Source organism: Pongo pygmaeus, chromosome 3, assembly GCF_028885625.2.
Source record: "Pongo pygmaeus isolate AG05252 chromosome 3, NHGRI_mPonPyg2-v2.0_pri, whole genome shotgun sequence".
Lineage (NCBI taxonomy): Eukaryota > Metazoa > Chordata > Mammalia > Primates > Hominidae > Pongo > Pongo pygmaeus.
The window spans coordinates 3,065,382-3,082,151 of NC_072376.2; the positions used below are offsets into that span (position 1 = coordinate 3,065,382).

General features: G+C 49.5%; 1 protein-coding gene across 19 annotated transcripts in view; it reads left to right on the forward strand.

The window, feature by feature from the left end:
* The window catches only part of GRK4 (G protein-coupled receptor kinase 4), an 80,105-nt gene extending 63,611 nt beyond the window's left edge, over positions 1 to 16,494 (forward strand). For 12 of the 19 annotated variants that reach the window (XM_054486619.2, XM_054486622.2, XM_063664439.1 and 9 more), the window contains 6 exons: positions 4,186 to 4,275; positions 5,450 to 5,658; positions 11,593 to 11,730; positions 13,587 to 13,724; positions 14,601 to 14,738; positions 16,319 to 16,494. In XM_054486619.2, the coding sequence (XP_054342594.1) occupies positions 4,186 to 4,275; positions 5,450 to 5,658; positions 11,593 to 11,730; positions 13,587 to 13,724; positions 14,601 to 14,738; positions 16,319 to 16,372 (767 nt within the window). In that variant the 3' untranslated portion in view covers positions 16,373 to 16,494. The remainder of the gene's footprint in view (positions 1 to 4,185; positions 4,276 to 5,449; positions 5,659 to 11,592; positions 11,731 to 13,586; positions 13,725 to 14,600; positions 14,739 to 16,318) is intronic. The other 7 variants (XM_054486625.2, XM_054486631.2, XM_054486626.2 and 4 more) reach the window with 4 other exon arrangements.
* Positions 16,495 to 16,770: the final 276 nt, after the last annotated feature.

Here is a 16,770-nt window from a genome sequence, read left to right on the forward strand (position 1 = left end):
GCACATATGGCAAGGTAAGTGGGTCCTGCCGAGAAGAGGACAGGCGTCTAAGGCAGAGACTGAGGGCAGTCGTGGGGGACTTGGAATGCTAGTCTCCTTTTACGCCTCTGCCAGATGCTTTCATGCTTATCTAATTCATGTATGACACCCTGCCGTGTGAGGAAGGAGGGTACTGGAATTCTCATTTTATAGAAGGCCATACCAAGATGTAGGAATCAAACCAGCCCAAGGTTGTGTCCTTAGCTCCTGACTAAGCCTGTGGTTCATTCCTGGTGCTGTGCTGCTAGCCAGAGGTGGCTTGGGTGGGGAGGGCACCCAAGCTCACCCACGTGAGCGAAGCTGTTCACTTAAGTTGTTAAGTGGCTTAACAAGGGTAGGTAGAACGTGCTCTGTATGCAAAGTGGAGCAATCTCCAAGCTATGTGGTTGATCAGAACAGGGTATGGTGCAGAGTGTGTGTGTAGTGTGCTCCCTTTTGTGTAAACAAAGCAGGGAATTGTGTGTAGTGTGCTTGCTCATAAACATAAAGAAACATAAAGGGAGAATAATGAGAAACAAAAGTGAAAACAAGGCGGGGAGCACACTGATAACCTTTTTCTGTGTTTTTAGGAGATTTTTCTGTGTAGTTCTCTCTTCTTTAGAACTTTACCCCACACATTTGAGCTGAGCCATCTTTCCCCAGTGCTAACCCCTGCCTGGCTAACTTAGCAAGACCCGTGCTCTGCCCAGGCTCCCCTCCTGCACCACCATCTGAAAGGCACTCCCGGGTGGGATGCCAGGATGGTCGCTGGGCCAGTTCACTGTCTCTTCTCTTGGCGACCACAGTCCTCTGATGCTGATGACCATAGTTTTCCTTTTTTTAAAGTTCTTTTTAAGGTCAGGGTCTCTCTATGCTACCCAGGCTGGGTGCGGTAGCTACTCACAGGTGCAACTGTGGCACAATTACAACCTCAAACTCCTGGGCCTCAGCGATCCTCCTGCCTCAGCCTCCCGAGTAGCTGGAGTTTCAGGCATGCACCACCACATCCAGCAGCGATTAAGGATATTTTAATTGTTATGGTGCGATCATGCCTTACTGCAGTTTTGACCTCCAGGGCTCTAGCAATCTGCCTTGCCTCAGCCTCCTGAGTAGCTGGGAATACAGGCATGAGCCACCATATCTGGCTAATTTAAAAAAATTGTAGGCCAGGCGTGGTGGTTTGTACCTATAATCCTAGCACTTTGGGAGGCCGAGGCAGGTGGATCACTTGAGGTCAAGAGTTCAAGACCAGCCTGGCCAACATGGTGAAACCCTGTCTCTACTAAAACTACAAAAATTAGCCAGGCATGGCAGTGCACCTCTAATTCCAGCTACTCAGGAGGCTAAGGCAGGAGAATCACTTGAACCCGGGAGGCAGAGGTTGCAGTGAGCCGAAATCGTACCACTACACTCCAGCCTGGGCGACAGAGTGAGACTCCATCTCAAAAAACAAACAAATGAACAACAACAACAACAAAAAAAAAACAGTAAAAGATTTCTTTGCAGTTCTTTTAGTCATTAGCAAAAGTTCTTTGGTTCTAGGGTTGTTCACTCAAATTAATTTAAAGTCATTCAGAGGCCGGGCACAGTGGCTCATGCCTGTAATCCCAGTATTTTGGGAGGCCAAGGCAGGTGGATCACCTGAGGTCAGGAGTTCAAGACCAGCCTGGCCAACATGGCGAAACCCTGTCTCTACTAAAAATACAAAACTTAGCCAGGTGTGGTGGTGCACGCCTGTAGTCCTAGCTACTTGAGAGGCTGAGGCATGAGAATTGCTTGAACCTGGGAGGTGGAGGTTGCAGTGAGCTGAAATCATGCAATCGCACCCCAGCCTAGGTGACAGAGTAAGACTCTATCTCAAAAAAAAAAAAAAAAAAGCCACTCAGTATCATTCCCTTCTGTGTGGTTAAACCACCAGCTGGATACACCATTAGGTTCATTTTCTTAATTTTGCTTTCAATTTTTAGCAATCTAATTTTTTAATGTTATAATTATGTAAAACATTTATGTGGTTCCAAAGATAAAACTGCAAAATAGAGTGTATTGTAAGATGTCTAGATTCCATCCCTGACCACCCCCAAGTAATTGTTTTAACTCATATTTCATTCCTTCATTTACATACGCTATATGTGTAGATATATTTGTTCTCCACTCGTTTCTTAAATAAAGTAGTAGACCACACGTATTGTCCTCCACATGGCTATTTCACTGAATATATGGTGGAGATGGCTCTGCAACACTCGTGGATTGCTTCCGTCTGTCTGCCGTGTCTCCTGCAGCCCTCGCTGGTGGGCGTGTCATCTCCGCTCGTGCTGTTTCCGTCAGTGCCACGATGGAGAGCTTTGTGCACATGTAATTTCCTATTTTGTTGAATGTATCCTTGATACAGTCCTAGAAGTGGGTGAATTCATATGCGATTTGCCAGATATTGCCAGATTCCCCTCCAGGGTGTGTTGTCCCGTCTGTATTCCAACCAGCAGTGCATGAGAGCACCTGTTTCCCCACAGCCTCGCCAGCAGACCGAGTTCTCAAACTTTGGAGTTTTTGTCAGTTTGTTAGCCGGGATTTGGTATTTCAGTGTAGTTTTAAGTTGCATTTCTTAGTTAAAAAATCAATTTTTATAAGAAAAATAAGACAATGGTACCAAAAAAATAAGTCACAACATGTTAGCACTCTACTTAAATGAAAAATACATGAAATCTGGCCAGGCGCAGTGGCTCACGCCTGTAATCCCAGCACTTTGGGAGGCCGGGGTGGGAGGATCGCTTGAGCCCAGGAGTTCAAGACCAGCCTGGGCAACATGACCAAACCCTGTCTCTACAAAATTAAAAAAAAAGAAAAGAAAATGAAATCTGGATTATTGAAAGAATGCATCTGTACAAGGGGAGGAAACTGAGACATGATAGTAAATGGCGGAGCCAGGACTCAGACCCACGCCATCTGGCTGGGTCTGTGCTCCTCACCCCTGTGCTTTCCTGCCTCCCAGAGTGGGCACACAGCAAGGGCAGGGTGTGGTGTAGCACGTGCATGCAGCTGAGTCAGAGGCCGGCTTTCCTCTCTAAAGCATCATGCAGACTGTTTTAAAATGACTACAGTGCCTTGGAGGGCATGTCGCATATTTTTAGTTTTTAGCAAACATTTATTGGTTATTCATTCATTTCGTCAATAAATATTTATTGAGCACCTACTGTAAGCCGGGGTATGATATTAGAAGCTGAGGATAAGTGGTGAATAAGTTGAAGATAGTGTCCACTTCCAGGGCTGGCTTATCTTTCTACACGCTCAACAGAATGTTTTCGATAATTTCTTATTTTCTTTATAATTTTTTTAAGACAGATTCTCACTCTTGCCCTGCAGTGGTGTGATCATGATTCACTGCAGCCTCGACCTTCTGGGCTCAAGCGATCCTCCTGCCTCAGCCTCCAGAGTAGCTGGGACCATAGCCATGTGCCATCACACCCAGCTAATTTTTAAAAAAATCTTTTTTTGTAGAGACACGGTCTTGTCATGTTTCCCAGGCTGATCTCAAAATCTGGGACTCAAGTAATCCTCCAACCTTGGCCTCCCAAAGTGCTGGAATTACAGGTGTGAGCCACCGTGTCTGGCCTAATTTGTTAGTTCCATAGGAATTCAACAAATATTTAAATCCTCCTATATACAAGGCATTAACACATTATATAGTTCCCTAAGTACGTTAATTTTTTTTATTATTTCCCTGACTCTATTACCATTTGTTCTCAAGAGAAAAACTCCATGTCATTCATGTGTAGCTGTCCTGTGTATAGTACTGGTACTCTGACAGGAAGTGTTTATTTACTGTTCTGTAGTTGATACAATATGTATTATATTTTTATTGATGCACCTGGAAGTTATATGACATAAAATAATAAATCCAGTGTTTCTCTCATATCAAGTGGTTGTCTATGATTAAAGGGCTTCCTGATCAATAGCCAGGCAAAAATAGAATTTTCCTGCTGCTAGTGAAAATGCACTGTATGGAATTTTACTAAACATGAAAAAGTTAGTCATTTACATTTACTGTTCCAGAGTATGAAATGCTATTTTTCCATCCATGGTTTTTGAGGGGCCTTTTTTCCCATTTTAACTGTTGTTAAAAGTGTCATTACTTACCCCGTGACCTGTGTAATAACATATTTGAACACACAGGACACATCCGGATTTCAGACCTCGGTTTGGCCATGGAGATCCCAGAAGGACAGATGGTTCGAGGAAGAGTTGGAACAGTCGGCTACATGGGTTTGTGAGAGGCTTTCGGCGTCCTTGTCCTTTCTATCCGGGTGCCTGAGTGCCTCAGAGCACAGAGAAATCCACCCTGAATGGACCGGGGCCTCGGTTTGGACACACTAGTAGATGGCGCAGTGGTGTTTTGAATCTCTAACCTGTCAGAGTGTTAAGGCTGCTGGGGATGCTGTAGGCTGCCCTTGCCTTCTTACAGATGAGGGGTGAGGCCTGAGAGGTTGTGAGTCCTGAGGTCACTCAGCCAAGTGAGGGCAGAATCGGGATGACACTGCAGGTCTCCTCACTCTGCTAGTGTCCTCCCCTGTGCATGACGGCCTCTCGGAGCCTCAGGAAATCACCCCACTCTGGTTATTCCAAAGATCCGGGGGCAGTGCCAGCCAACCCCCAGGGGTGGCCTCTGAGGGCCTCGCAGAGTCCTGCGGGAAGACCCCAAGGTCTTGTGGCTTTCTGCTCTTGCGTCCTGTGGGGTTTTTCACTGCCCCCGGATAGATGGCAAGACATGACACTTGGGGCGCTCTGGGCATGGCTCTGTGTGTCTGGAGGGAGGTGGAGCCTCCCCTTCAGGAGGTGGAGCCTTCCCTAGACCACCATTTCCCTTGTGAATCATACAAATGTTTAAAAATATTAGCTTTATTGGGATATAATTCATATATCATCAAGTCCACCAGTTTGAAGTGTGTAATACAACGGATTTTAGTATTTTCACAGAGTCATGCAACCATCACCACCATCTAATTTCAGAACTTTTTTTTTTTTTTTGAGACGGAGTCTCAGTCTGTCGCCCAGGCTAGAGTGCAGTGGCGTGATCTTGGCTCACTGCAACATCCACCTCCCAGGCACAAGCGATTCTCCTGCCTCAGCTTCCTGAGCATCTGGGACTACAGGTGCCTGCCGCCACACCCGGCTAATTTTTGTATTTTTAGTAGAGACGGGGGTTTCACCATGTTGTCCAGGTTGGTCTCGAACTCCTCACCTCAGGCGATCTGCCTGCCTCGGCCTCCCAAAATGCTGGGATTATAGGTGTGAACCACCGCTCCCAGCCTTAACATAACGTTTTTAAGGTTCGTCCATGTTGTCACACACATTGAATGTATACTGTATTATTGGAAATTATTAAAAAATTTAAAATCAAAATTTAACTTAATTTCTATTTCCTGTATTTGTTGTGTAGCACCTGAAGTTGTCAATAATGAAAAGTATACGTTTAGTCCCGATTGGTGGGGACTTGGCTGTCTGATCTATGAAATGATTCAGGGACATTCCCCATTCAAAAAATTCAAAGAGAAAGTCAAACGGGAGGAGGTTGATCAAAGAATCAAGAATGATACTGAGGAGTATTCTGAGAAGTTTTCAGAGGATGCCAAATCTATCTGCAGGATGGTAAGTCAGGCTCTGTAGAGGCTGGGAAATGGCACTTCTCACTCATTCTAGTTGTTTTCACTGGCAGCTATAACAAAAAGAGTTGGTCTGTCATCTTCAGCAAGCCCTGGCCACTCACCTCCCAGGCCCTGCCCCCGCCCCTGCAGCCCAGCAGGGAGGACATGCGTATTCAGGAGGCTCAGGTCCACCTGTCTCTTGGCCCAGCAGGGAGGACACGCGTGTTCAGGAGGCTCAGGTCCACCTGCCTCCTGGCCCAGCAGGGAGGACACGTGTGCTCAGGAGGCTCACGTCTACCTGCCTCCTTCCCCATGCTCCTGCCACTGGAATTTCATCAGACAAAAAGAGCCAGTGAGAAAAGTTTCCAGACGTGATCTGGAAATGACTTAATTGGGTTTTGATTAGAGCAAAACAGAGTAAAATTCATGGTTTGTTTTCTCAAACGATGCCACTGAAAGGGAAGAGTGGTACCAAGGCTATTAATTCAGTTTTCAGAAAACAGCCGAGCCTTGTTTCATTGACCAATTTTATATAAAGTTAGACATAAAACCAATCTTTCATGTATTTTGAGATGGTAAGGGTTTAGCCACCTGCCAGGGATTGTAGTCCCAGAGACACTCTGACCTGAGGGCCTTCTGTGTGCCTGGCTCTGGGCCTGGTGCTGGACAGACAATTCCTTAACTGTGCTAATAGCCTCTGAGGCTGACAGTGGCACCCGCGAGTCACAGCAAGGAGATGAGCCCCAAGCGGTAGAGACCTGGCCCTGGTCCCAGAATGAGCAAGTGGCTGTCAGGGACTGGACTGTGCCTCTGGGACTGGACTGTGTTACCACCCCTCACTGCCCAGATACTCAATCAGTGAGGGAAACTCTCTTTGTTACTTACTTTAAACCAGCATTTTTTGAGCACATTTTTTTTTCATTTATTTTCATTCAACAAGGATTTATTGAGCATCTTGTATGCTCCAGGCACCGTCCTAGGCATTGGGGGAAACAGCAGCAAATAGAACAGAAGTCCCCGCCCTCCCAGCGAGAATTGACAGGAAACAGAACAAATGCATAGACGTGTGGGCTGTGGGGAGGACCCGCACTCTGGAGGACGGGGAACTGCCTGGAGGGGCGGCAGGCTCTGGGGGAGAAAGGGGGTCAGCCTGCTGCTCAGAGCAGACAGAGGTTGTCTGCAACAGCAAGGCCACAGTGGCAGGCTGCTGGCAAGAGCAGGAGGGGGTTAGAGGGGGACGGGACAGAGAGCAGGAAGCCCAGGCCATGCTGAACCACCTGTCACCTGTCATTGTCATCATTATCAAGCCTTGAGTGTTGCTTCCTCTGATGGCCATGAAGCCATCGCAGGGCTCTGTGAAGAGTGATGTGATGAGACTGGGCTTGCCGGCCGCTGGGAGAGAATGAATGGACAAGGAGGAGGAAGGCCATTGGGGGCTTTGCAGCGATTCAGGTGAGAGTAAAGGTGACGCAGACCTCGGTGGTGGCAGAGCAGGTGTGAGAAGTGATGGCAGATGACCGCTGTCAGATTCAGGATGGATCCTGAAGGCAGGTGGTGGAGAAGACTTCAGGCTGACTCCAAGATGGGCTGGAGGGAAGGGGGCACTCGCTGGAGCCAAGTCCTTGCAGTGGGGAGGACAGCAGCCAGCACACGGGGAGTGTGTGGGCAGTGACCAGAGAGGAGGCAGAGTCTGTGGCCAGTGCAGCACAGCTGGGGAGATGTGACCAGGGCTGTGAACGGTCTCTTATGGAGCTTCTTTTTCTCAGATGGTCAGCCCCCAGTGGGGAGCAAAGGTGGGAGGCGGGTGTGAGGAAAGGGGACGCTTGAAGGCCTGGAAAACAGGGGTTTCCTCAACAGCATCAAGAGCCCATGCGGACCTGAAGGGAGGGGAGTGGCCATGGTTGTGTGCTGGGCTCCTGCCACACCTGGACGGCGCAGGCTCAGAGCCAGCAGGGAGCTGCACTTGCCCAGCTCTGGTTTGTCCAGCAGCTAGAGAGAGGCGGGGGAGCCGGGCTGCATGCCAGGGAGTGACTAGAGGACAGACCATGGGCTCGACACTGGCTCCAGTGCATGAGGAAAGGGACACAGGGAACGGCAGGTTCAACAGAGGATAGGCAAAGCACGGTCCAAGTTGGGAGTCCAGGCACCTCCAGGCCAGAGTTAGAAAGACGAGAGGGACGCTCAGAGAGGAAGCTGCTTGGAGTGGAGCTGACAGAGTGCTTGCTGGCCAAGAGTCTGGGGTGTGAGCAGGGAGCGAGTGGCTGGGGGTCACTGTGGGGATGAGGATGCAGTCACTGCAGAAGAGAAGGCCACAGGACCAAGCAGCCAGGCATAGGCCCCTGCCTGGGTGTGGGCATTCCTAGCAGCTGTGCCTGGGTAACTGACGTGGGCTGGCCGTGGCTGGAGAGGAATTATTCTGATGTCCTTTTCATGTGTTTCCATATATGAAGCCATGGGTGCTACAGGCTCGTCCCGGAGCCAGGGGTTAGCCGGGAGTTCTCCCGGCTAGCTCACTCTGCTTAGAGCTGACTGTTAAATAATGGAGTCTTCCTCCCACAGTACACTGACAGGGCTGCAAGAATGTATGAATATGTACCAGAAATGGAGTCTGCCCCTAAGAGCTCACAGTTTAATGTTACGCCTAAAACAAACACAGAAATGACTGCAGTGAAAAAGCAGAATGGGCCGGGTGCGGTGGCTCATGCCTATAATCCCAGCACTTTGGGAGGCCAAGGCAGGTGGATCACGAGGTCAGGAGTTTGAGACCAGCCTGGCCAAGATCTCTACTAAAAAAAAAAAAAAAAAAAAGCCAGGTGCGGTGGTGGGCGCCTATAATCCCAGGTACTCGGGAGGCTGAGGCAGGAGAATTGCTTGAACTCAGGAGGCAGAGTTTGCAGTGAGCCAAGATTGCGCCACTGCACTCCAGCCTGACGACAGAGCATGACTCCGTCTCAAAAAAAAAGAAAGAAAAAAGAAAAGAAAAAGCAGAATGCATACTTGTTCTGCTAGGCTCAGGGAGGAGAAAAAAATAAAGCAGGATGCAATGGGTGTCATAAGTGGATAGAAACAAAGGCTCTGGGGTTTTCAGGATGAAATCCGTGGTGTTGGAGGCGCTGGGAAAGGAGGTGTCTGAGTGACGGCTGTGTGTGAGAAGCTCTAGCTTTGAAGTTAGGGCCAGGTGAGTCTCAGCTCCCATTACAGGATCATCTCTCCCAGCTCAGTTTCTCATTTATGAAATGTAGATGAGAGTAGCTTTTACTTTATAGGATTGTTGGGAGGATAAAATGAAATAATACATGTAAAATGTTTAGTAGCAAATAATCCTCCATAATTACTAAGAGGAGAAGCAGTTCGTTCTTAAAGAATGGGTTCTATGGGTTAATGACGTCACACAGCAACTGCTGGCAGCTGGACCTGAGCCCAGCTTTTAGACCAAGCCCCTCTCCTCTGCTCTGTGCTGCCTGGTCAGGCCATCTGTCTTAGTTCCTTCGGGCTGATATGACAGAATCCCTTAGACTGAGTAATTTATCAACAGCAGGAGTTTATTTTCTCAGTCAGGAGGCTGGAAGTCCTAGATCAAGATGCCTGCAGATTTGGTGTTGGTGAGGGCTGCTCTCTGCTTCAAAGATGGAGCTTGGCTGGACATGGTGGCTCATACCTGTAATCTTAGCACTTTGGGAGGCTGAGGTGGGAGATCACTTGAGCCAAGGAGCTAGAGACCAGCCTGGGTAACACAGTGAGATGCCGTCTATATTTAAAAAAAAAAAGAAAGAAAGAAAGATAGAGCCTTCTCACTGCACCCTCACAGGGCAGAGGACAAACCAGCTCCCTGGGGCCCCTTTTCTAATGGCACGAATCCCATTCACGAGGGCAGAGCCTTCATGACCTCATCACCTCCAAAAGTCCCACCTGTCAATACCATTGCATTGGGGATTAAGTTTCAGCTTACAGATTTGTGGGGGACACACACATTCAGACCATCCTGGCCCTTAATGGGAGTGGAGTATGCTGGCAGCAAGCTCAACCATGGGGCTGTGGAGTCCCTGAGATGCAGAAATGGTATTTGCATTACATTTAATTTTCAGATCTGTTTTATTTATTTATTTATTTATTTATTTATTTATTTATTTATTGTTGTTTCTTTGAGATGGAGTCTCAAGAAACAGATCTGGCCCAGGTTGGAGTGCAGTGGTGCGACCTCAGCTCACTGCAGCATCCGTCTCCCGGTTCAAGGGATTCTCCTGCCTCAGCCTCCCAAGTAGCTGGGACTACAGGCATGTGCTACCACGCCCGGCTAATTTTTGTATTTTTAGTAGAGACCGGGTTTCACCATGTTGGCCAAGATGGTCTTGATCTCCTGACCTCGTGATCCACCCACCTCGGCCTCCCAAAGGGCTGGGATTACGGGCATGAGCCATTGCGCCTGGCCTTCAGATCTGCTTTAAATTAACAAAGCATGCAAAGAATAAACACACTGAGCAACTGTTACTGAGCGCCTGCTCTGGCTAGGTGCTGGGGTAACACCGTGGGCAAGAGTCACACAGCCCTAGCTTCAGGAAGCTTTGAGTCTAGCAGGACAGCCTGGCAATAATGGTGCATCCAAATGACTCATTCTCTGCAAGAAATACTTGTCATCAAGGAGAAGTGGAGGATGCCCTCAGGCTGTGGCATAAAAAGTTGGGGAGCCTAATCTAGTGCAGGGATGGGGGCCAGAAAGCTACAACCTGAAGAATTTAGCAGGAGTCAGCGAGCCAAAGAGCTTTGTAGACACAGCCCTGGAGCAGGCACAGCCTAGCAAGGAGCTGAGAGCGGTGGGAGATAGAAGCGGAGACCAGAATGCTTTCTGGTCTTTGGGACTTTGAGTTGGCCAGGGATCAGCATACTTTTCTGTAAGGCAAGATGGTAAACAGCGTCTAGACTTTGCAGGTCTATTACAGCGATTCAGCTCTGCCGCTATAGTGCAAAAGGGTGGTACTGACAAAGCCGTGTTTACAAAACCAGGCAGCTGGTGCCTGTGGTGGCTGGACTGTGGTTTCCCAAGCCCAGGTCTAGGTCACATTTCAGGGGTCCAGGTCTTTCACGTGTTGCTTTTGAGCACAGCCCTGCTTTTTCTGATTGATAAGAATTGCGGAGGAAGGCTTATGTGACTTTGTAATGATTGTAAATATGTATGTAAGGAATACTTTCTAAAGAGATACTTTCTGGTAATTTTAAGAATATACTAGAATACCAACATATTAAGAATATATTTTTAGAACTAGGTTTACTAAATGGCTGCCTCATATGAGGTCCTTAGTGGTTATTTCTGAAATTCACAACAGTTTCTGTTTCCTCTTTAAAAATCCCCAAATTTTTATGATTAATTTTTTAACTTAAGGAATAACATAGCCAACCCCTTATTTATTGAGAGCTCAAAGGCAAAACCTTCGCCCCCCTCCTTTATAAAGCATCCATAATTTAATGAGTAAAGTCTGAGTTCCTGAGGTCTGGTTGATGCTTTGAAATTATTTGTTAGATGCGGCCGGGCGTGGTGGCTCATGCCTGTAATCCCAGCACTTTGGGAGGCCAAGGCGGGTGGATCACAAGGTCAGGAGATTGAGACCACGGTGAAACCCCGTCTCTACTAAAAATACAAAAAATTAGCCGGGCGTGGTGGCGGGTGCCTGTAGTCCCAGCTACTGTGGAGGCTGAGGCAGGAGAATGGCGTGAACCTGGGAGGCAGAGCTTGCAGTGAGCCGATATCATGCCACTGCACTCCAGTCTGGGTGACAGAGCAAGACTCCATCTCAAAACAAAAAAAAAAGAAAAAAAAGAAATTATTTGTTAGATGCACCTGCTCTTTGCCCTCCCGAGTCCTTTGGTTATTATTATGGAGGGGAGTTTTGAGTTTTCATTTTTATCCAGAGGCTTAAGTGGGTTCCATTTCTGCCTCTTGCAGTTACTCACCAAGAATCCAAGCGAGCGGCTGGGCTGCAGGGGCGAGGGAGCGGCTGGGGTGAAGCAGCACCCTGTGTTCAAGGACATCAACTTCAGGAGGCTGGAGGCAAACATGCTGGAGCCCCCTTTCTGTCCTGATGTAAGTGCATTGCCAGCACGAGCAGAGCCCTAGGAGCAGTGATCTGCACAGCACGGTTTTTCTCTTTTTTCAAAAATAGAGATGGGGGGTCTCACTATGTTGCCCAGGCTGGTCTTGCACTCCTGGCCTCAAGTGGTCCTCCGCCTTGGCCTCCCAGAGTGCTGAGATTATAGGCATGAGCCACTGTGCCCGGCTGCAACACAGTTTTTTGTTTTTTGGTTTTTTATTACAACAGATACAGAATCACCAGGTGCAGTTAGCATGTGGCTTTTGCTCATGGTGCCTGTCCTACCTGGTTCTTCTTCCCTCCCCTGTCACCCCAGTGTCCTTTGGCCACTCACTGGGCCCCTCACAGACCTCAGCGGTGCTCTGGCTCCCTGCCTGGTGTCACTGTCAGCCTCACTGCTGGTGGAGCCCCCCAAGTAGCTGAGACCCCAGCCACACGCCACCCAGCTCATTTTTACTTTTTTTCTAGAGACGGGGGTCTCCCTATGTTGCCCAGGCTACTTTTGAACTCCTGGCCCCAAGTGATCCTCCTGCCTTGACCTCCCAAAATGCTGGGATTACAGGCATGAGCCACTATGCCTGGCCACCCATGTCCCCTTTCTGGTCTCAGGGCTGGCTTTCTCTCTCATTCCTGTGTTTCCCACAGCCGTGAGGCCCTGCTTCCTTTGTCTGGAATGCGTGTCCCCACTCTGCTTCTCATGAGGTCCTGGGACTGTGGCCTGGCCCCGTACTGAGGACCCTGAAGTGGTCACTGTGCCTCCTTGTGAGCATGCTGTTGGGACACCTTCCTTTGGACTGTCCCCGAGGGGTGGGGCCTGCCAGTCCACTTCTGCCTCCCCACCTAGAGGGGATGAATGAGTGAAGAGCAGCTACTCTAACAGCAGTGCTGACTGTGGCCTTTGGAGCCACCGCTTTACTGAAACACTCACTGTAGTGCACAAGTCCTGGGTGAAAAGTTTCTCAGAACTGCGGGTGCCTCCGGCATGAGCACATGAGGGTCCCACAGCTGCCGACTTCCGTGCTTTTTGTTCCTTTGCCCTGAAAGTACAAGGAACTGTACTGGCGGCAGGTGGAGACCCAGGCCTTGGCACTCCCTCCTGCCTGCCTGACCCTCTGCCTCTGAGGACAGCAGTGCCAGGATGGGAGCTGCAGGCCTGGGCTCCTGTCCCAGAGGAGGGACCTGCTGATTCAGGGAGCTGAGCAGAGGGATGAGACCCCTTGCAGCCTTGGAGACCACTCAGTGGACCTGGAGGAAGATGGGAAGTGGGAGCTGCTGCTGTTCCTCAGGTTTTCTCCGGGTGCTTTGCCAAGAGCACACCAAGAGTTGGAGGCAGGGGTGAGAATTGTCACTAAGGGATCCCACCGCTGGTGGCCTCTATCCCTGTTCACACTTCTCCAGTTCTGTGCTGCATCTTCTAATACGTGCAGTCCACCCTGCCCTGCATCCCTGGCCTTTGTATGCAATACATTTTCCACTACGGAAAGGAGAAGGGCATGGCCTCAGGAGGGGGTGTGTGTGTGTGTGTGTGTGTGTGTGTGTGTGTGTGTGTGTGTGTGTGTGTGTGTGTGTGTGTGTGTAAGAGGGAGAGAGCCAGAGCACGCAAGGGACCTGGCACAGACAGTACCCACAAGATTGGTGACACTAAAAGCTGGCGAACCACTTCTTCAGAGGACACATTTCTGTGATTTAGAAAATGCCTCAAGTGAGAGAGGGGCCTGGCACAGAAATGGAGAGAGGGAGAGTGGCGGTGTTTATGCGTCAGTTTGCTGGGCATTTCGTTCTTGGGAACTGAGGGAGCTGAGAATTGCTGTAATGATCTCAAGAGGCTGCCTCTGTTCTTGCTGCACAGCCTCATGCCGTTTACTGTAAGGACGTCCTGGATATTGAGCAGTTCTCGGCGGTGAAAGGGATCTACCTGGACACCGCAGATGAAGACTTCTATGCTCAGTTTGCTACAGGGTGTGTCTCCATCCCCTGGCAGAATGAGGTACTGCCCTTCCAGCACAGCTGCTTTATGTTAGTTCCAGCAGTGACCCAGGGAAAAGGGTGTGTGTGTGTGTGTGTGTGTGTGTGTGTGTCTGTGTGTCTGTGTGTATTTGGGAGATAAAATTATATAAGACGCCTGGGCGCAGTGGCTCACACCTGTAATCCCAGCACTTCGGGAGGCTGAAGCAGGTGGATCACAAGGTCAGGAGTTCGAGATCAGCCTGGCTAACATAGTGAAACCCCGTCTCTACTAAAAACAAAAAAATCAACCAGGCATGGTGGCAGGTACCTGTAGTCCCAGCCAGTCAGGATGCTGAGGCAGGAGAGTTGCTTGAACCTGGGAGGCAGAGGTTACAGTGAGCTGAAATTGCGCCACTGCACTCCACCTTGGGCAACAGAGTGAGACTTCGTCTCACCAAAAAAAAAAAAAAAAAAAGATTGTGTAAGACTTTTGACCACAGGACTAGACCATGGGCAAGCCAAGGACCATACCAGCAGCTGTCCAGAAGCACAGCAGCTGTCCCTGGTCCCAATGCCAGGAAGTGGACAGGAGGTAGCTGTTTTGGGTCTGATGGGAGCTTGCCCGCCACCCCTGAGCCCCACTCCCTAAGCAGGGCTGGCTGGCAGCCAGGGTTCCCATGGTAGTTCCCTCCTTTGGGGGTACACTCAGAGACAAGGGGAGAGGAGACCACGTTACTTATTCCAAGAAGAGGTCAGGAAGCAGGGAAGGAGGAACCCAGGAAAGGGGCCCCACAGTGGGTGCAGGAGCTCTGAGGTGCCCCGCACGGGGCTGGGCAGGAGCTGCTGGTGCTGGGAGACACCCACTGACCTGGAAGCTTCTCTGCGGCTTCTCTGTCCTGTTCCTTTGTGCATGCAGATGATCGAATCTGGGTGTTTCAAAGACATCAACAAAAGTGAAAGTGAGGAAGCTTTGCCATTAGATCTAGACAAGAACATACATACCCCGGTTTCCAGACCTAACAGAGGCTTCTTCTATAGACTCTTCAGAAGAGGGGTAAAAACACTTAAAAACTAATATGTGTATGTGAAAAGAAAAACACACTGACTACCAAGGTGAAAACATCGTACTTTTTCTGTTTGCAATGGCTCCTACAAGCAGTTTTATACCGTTTGAGAGCCACGTGGTGCTAGGTAGAGGCGAGCCAGAACAATGAGAACATCCTCGCAATGAGGTTTGTTGCTGGGATGAAGACTGTTCTGATCCAAAACAGGACTGCCTTCCAACATTCACAAACAGGTTCCTGTATCAATGACAAAATAGTTGACACTGGGCTCAGAAATCGGCATCTTGTGGAACCTTCGTCAGATGGCACCCATGCATGCATCTCTCCCTGCTCTGGCTCTTAGACTCTCACCTCCTTCGCCCGCTGCACAGGGAAAGCGGATTCTTTTTTGAAAATGGAATCCTGGCCGGGCGCGGTGGCTCACGCCTGTAATCCCAGCACTTTGGGAGGCTGCGGCAGGTGGATCACCTGAGGTCAGGAGTTTGAGACCAGCCTGGCCAACATGGCGAAACCCCATTTCTACTAAAAATACAAAACTTAGCTGGGCGTGGTGGCGCATGCCTGTGGTCCCAGCTACTTGGGAGGCTGAGGCAGGAGAATCGCGTGAACCCAGGAGGTGGAGGGTGCAGTGAGCCGAGATTGCGCCATTGCACTCCAGCCTGGGTGACAAGAGTGAAACTCCGTCTCAAAAAAAAAAAAAAAAGGAAAAGAAAAATAAGCCTTAGGTGGCAAATATCTCAAAGTGGCATTTCCCATGGCTACCTTGCCTCTGAGAACTAAGGGTTAGGTGTGAACTAACAAAATGGCTCTCCCGACCCTCGATGTGTAGCCAGCCCTGCACAGAAATAAATGCTCTCCCTGCGCACCGGTCCCAGTGTCCACACTTGGAGATGGAACCCAGGTTCCCATGTTTTGGGGAAAACCTGCCGTTGAGAGAATCTGATTGCGCAGAGTGAAGCCCATTCTCCCCACACTGCTTGTTAGTGAGGCAGCCAGAGACCCTGTGACATTCATGCCTCAGCCATGGTAAATGCAGAACTCACCTCCTGCATTTCCTACGTATGTGAGCTAAGCATCTACCACATCACGAAGTAAATAAGGAGAACATTTTTCAGGTTTTTGCCTGCCTTAAGATTAGCACCCCCCTGGCCGGGCACGGTGGCTCACGCCTGTAATCTCAGCACTTTGGGAGGCTGAGGTGGGAGGATCACTTGAGATCAGGAGTTCGAGAGCAGCCTGGCCAACATGGTGAAACCCCGTCTCTACTAAAAATACAAAAATTAGCAGGGTGTGGTGGCGTGTGCCTGTGGTCCTAGCTACTCAGGAGGCTGAGGAAGGAGAATTGCTGGAACCTGGAAGGCAGAGGTTGTAGTGATCTTAGATCCTGCCATTGCACTCCAGCCTGGGTGACAGAGTGAGACTATGTCTTAAAAAAAAAAAAAAAAAAAAAAAAAAAAAAAAAAAAAAAAGGCACACCCCCCCTCAAAAGTTTGTAAATGGTTGTCTACACTTAAGGAAAGTGAAACCTTCGCATCAGCTGTGTGCCTGAGGCTGCCGCTGTGTGTTGTAGGGCTGCCTGACCATGGTCCCCAGTGAGAAGGAAGTGGAACCCAAGCAATGCTGAGCATCCCGGTGCAGACCACAGAGCAGACCCTGGCGCCAGGAAGGAGCATGTGTTAGCGTCTTGTCCCACCTGGAATTGTAAGAAATACATCTAAATAAAACATGCCTTGGGAGTGTACAGATCTTTCTGCACTAATACCTGAGTTGTCTTTTCACTAAAGCTGGATTGAAGAAAAAGCCCCAAGAGTACCCCAGACACGCCCAGGTGTGGGCGCCTTGCGCGCTGGGGTGCCCAGGTGTGGGCGCTTTGCGTGCTGGGTACGAGCTTTCCCTGCACCCAGAGAGAGGCCAGCGGGGGTTTGGGAATGGATGACCCAGCACTGCAGTGCCCCGCGCCACCCCCAGACTTGGTCTCAACACTCGGCCAGAGATGTGGTGGTCCAGAAAGAGAGGGGGCGG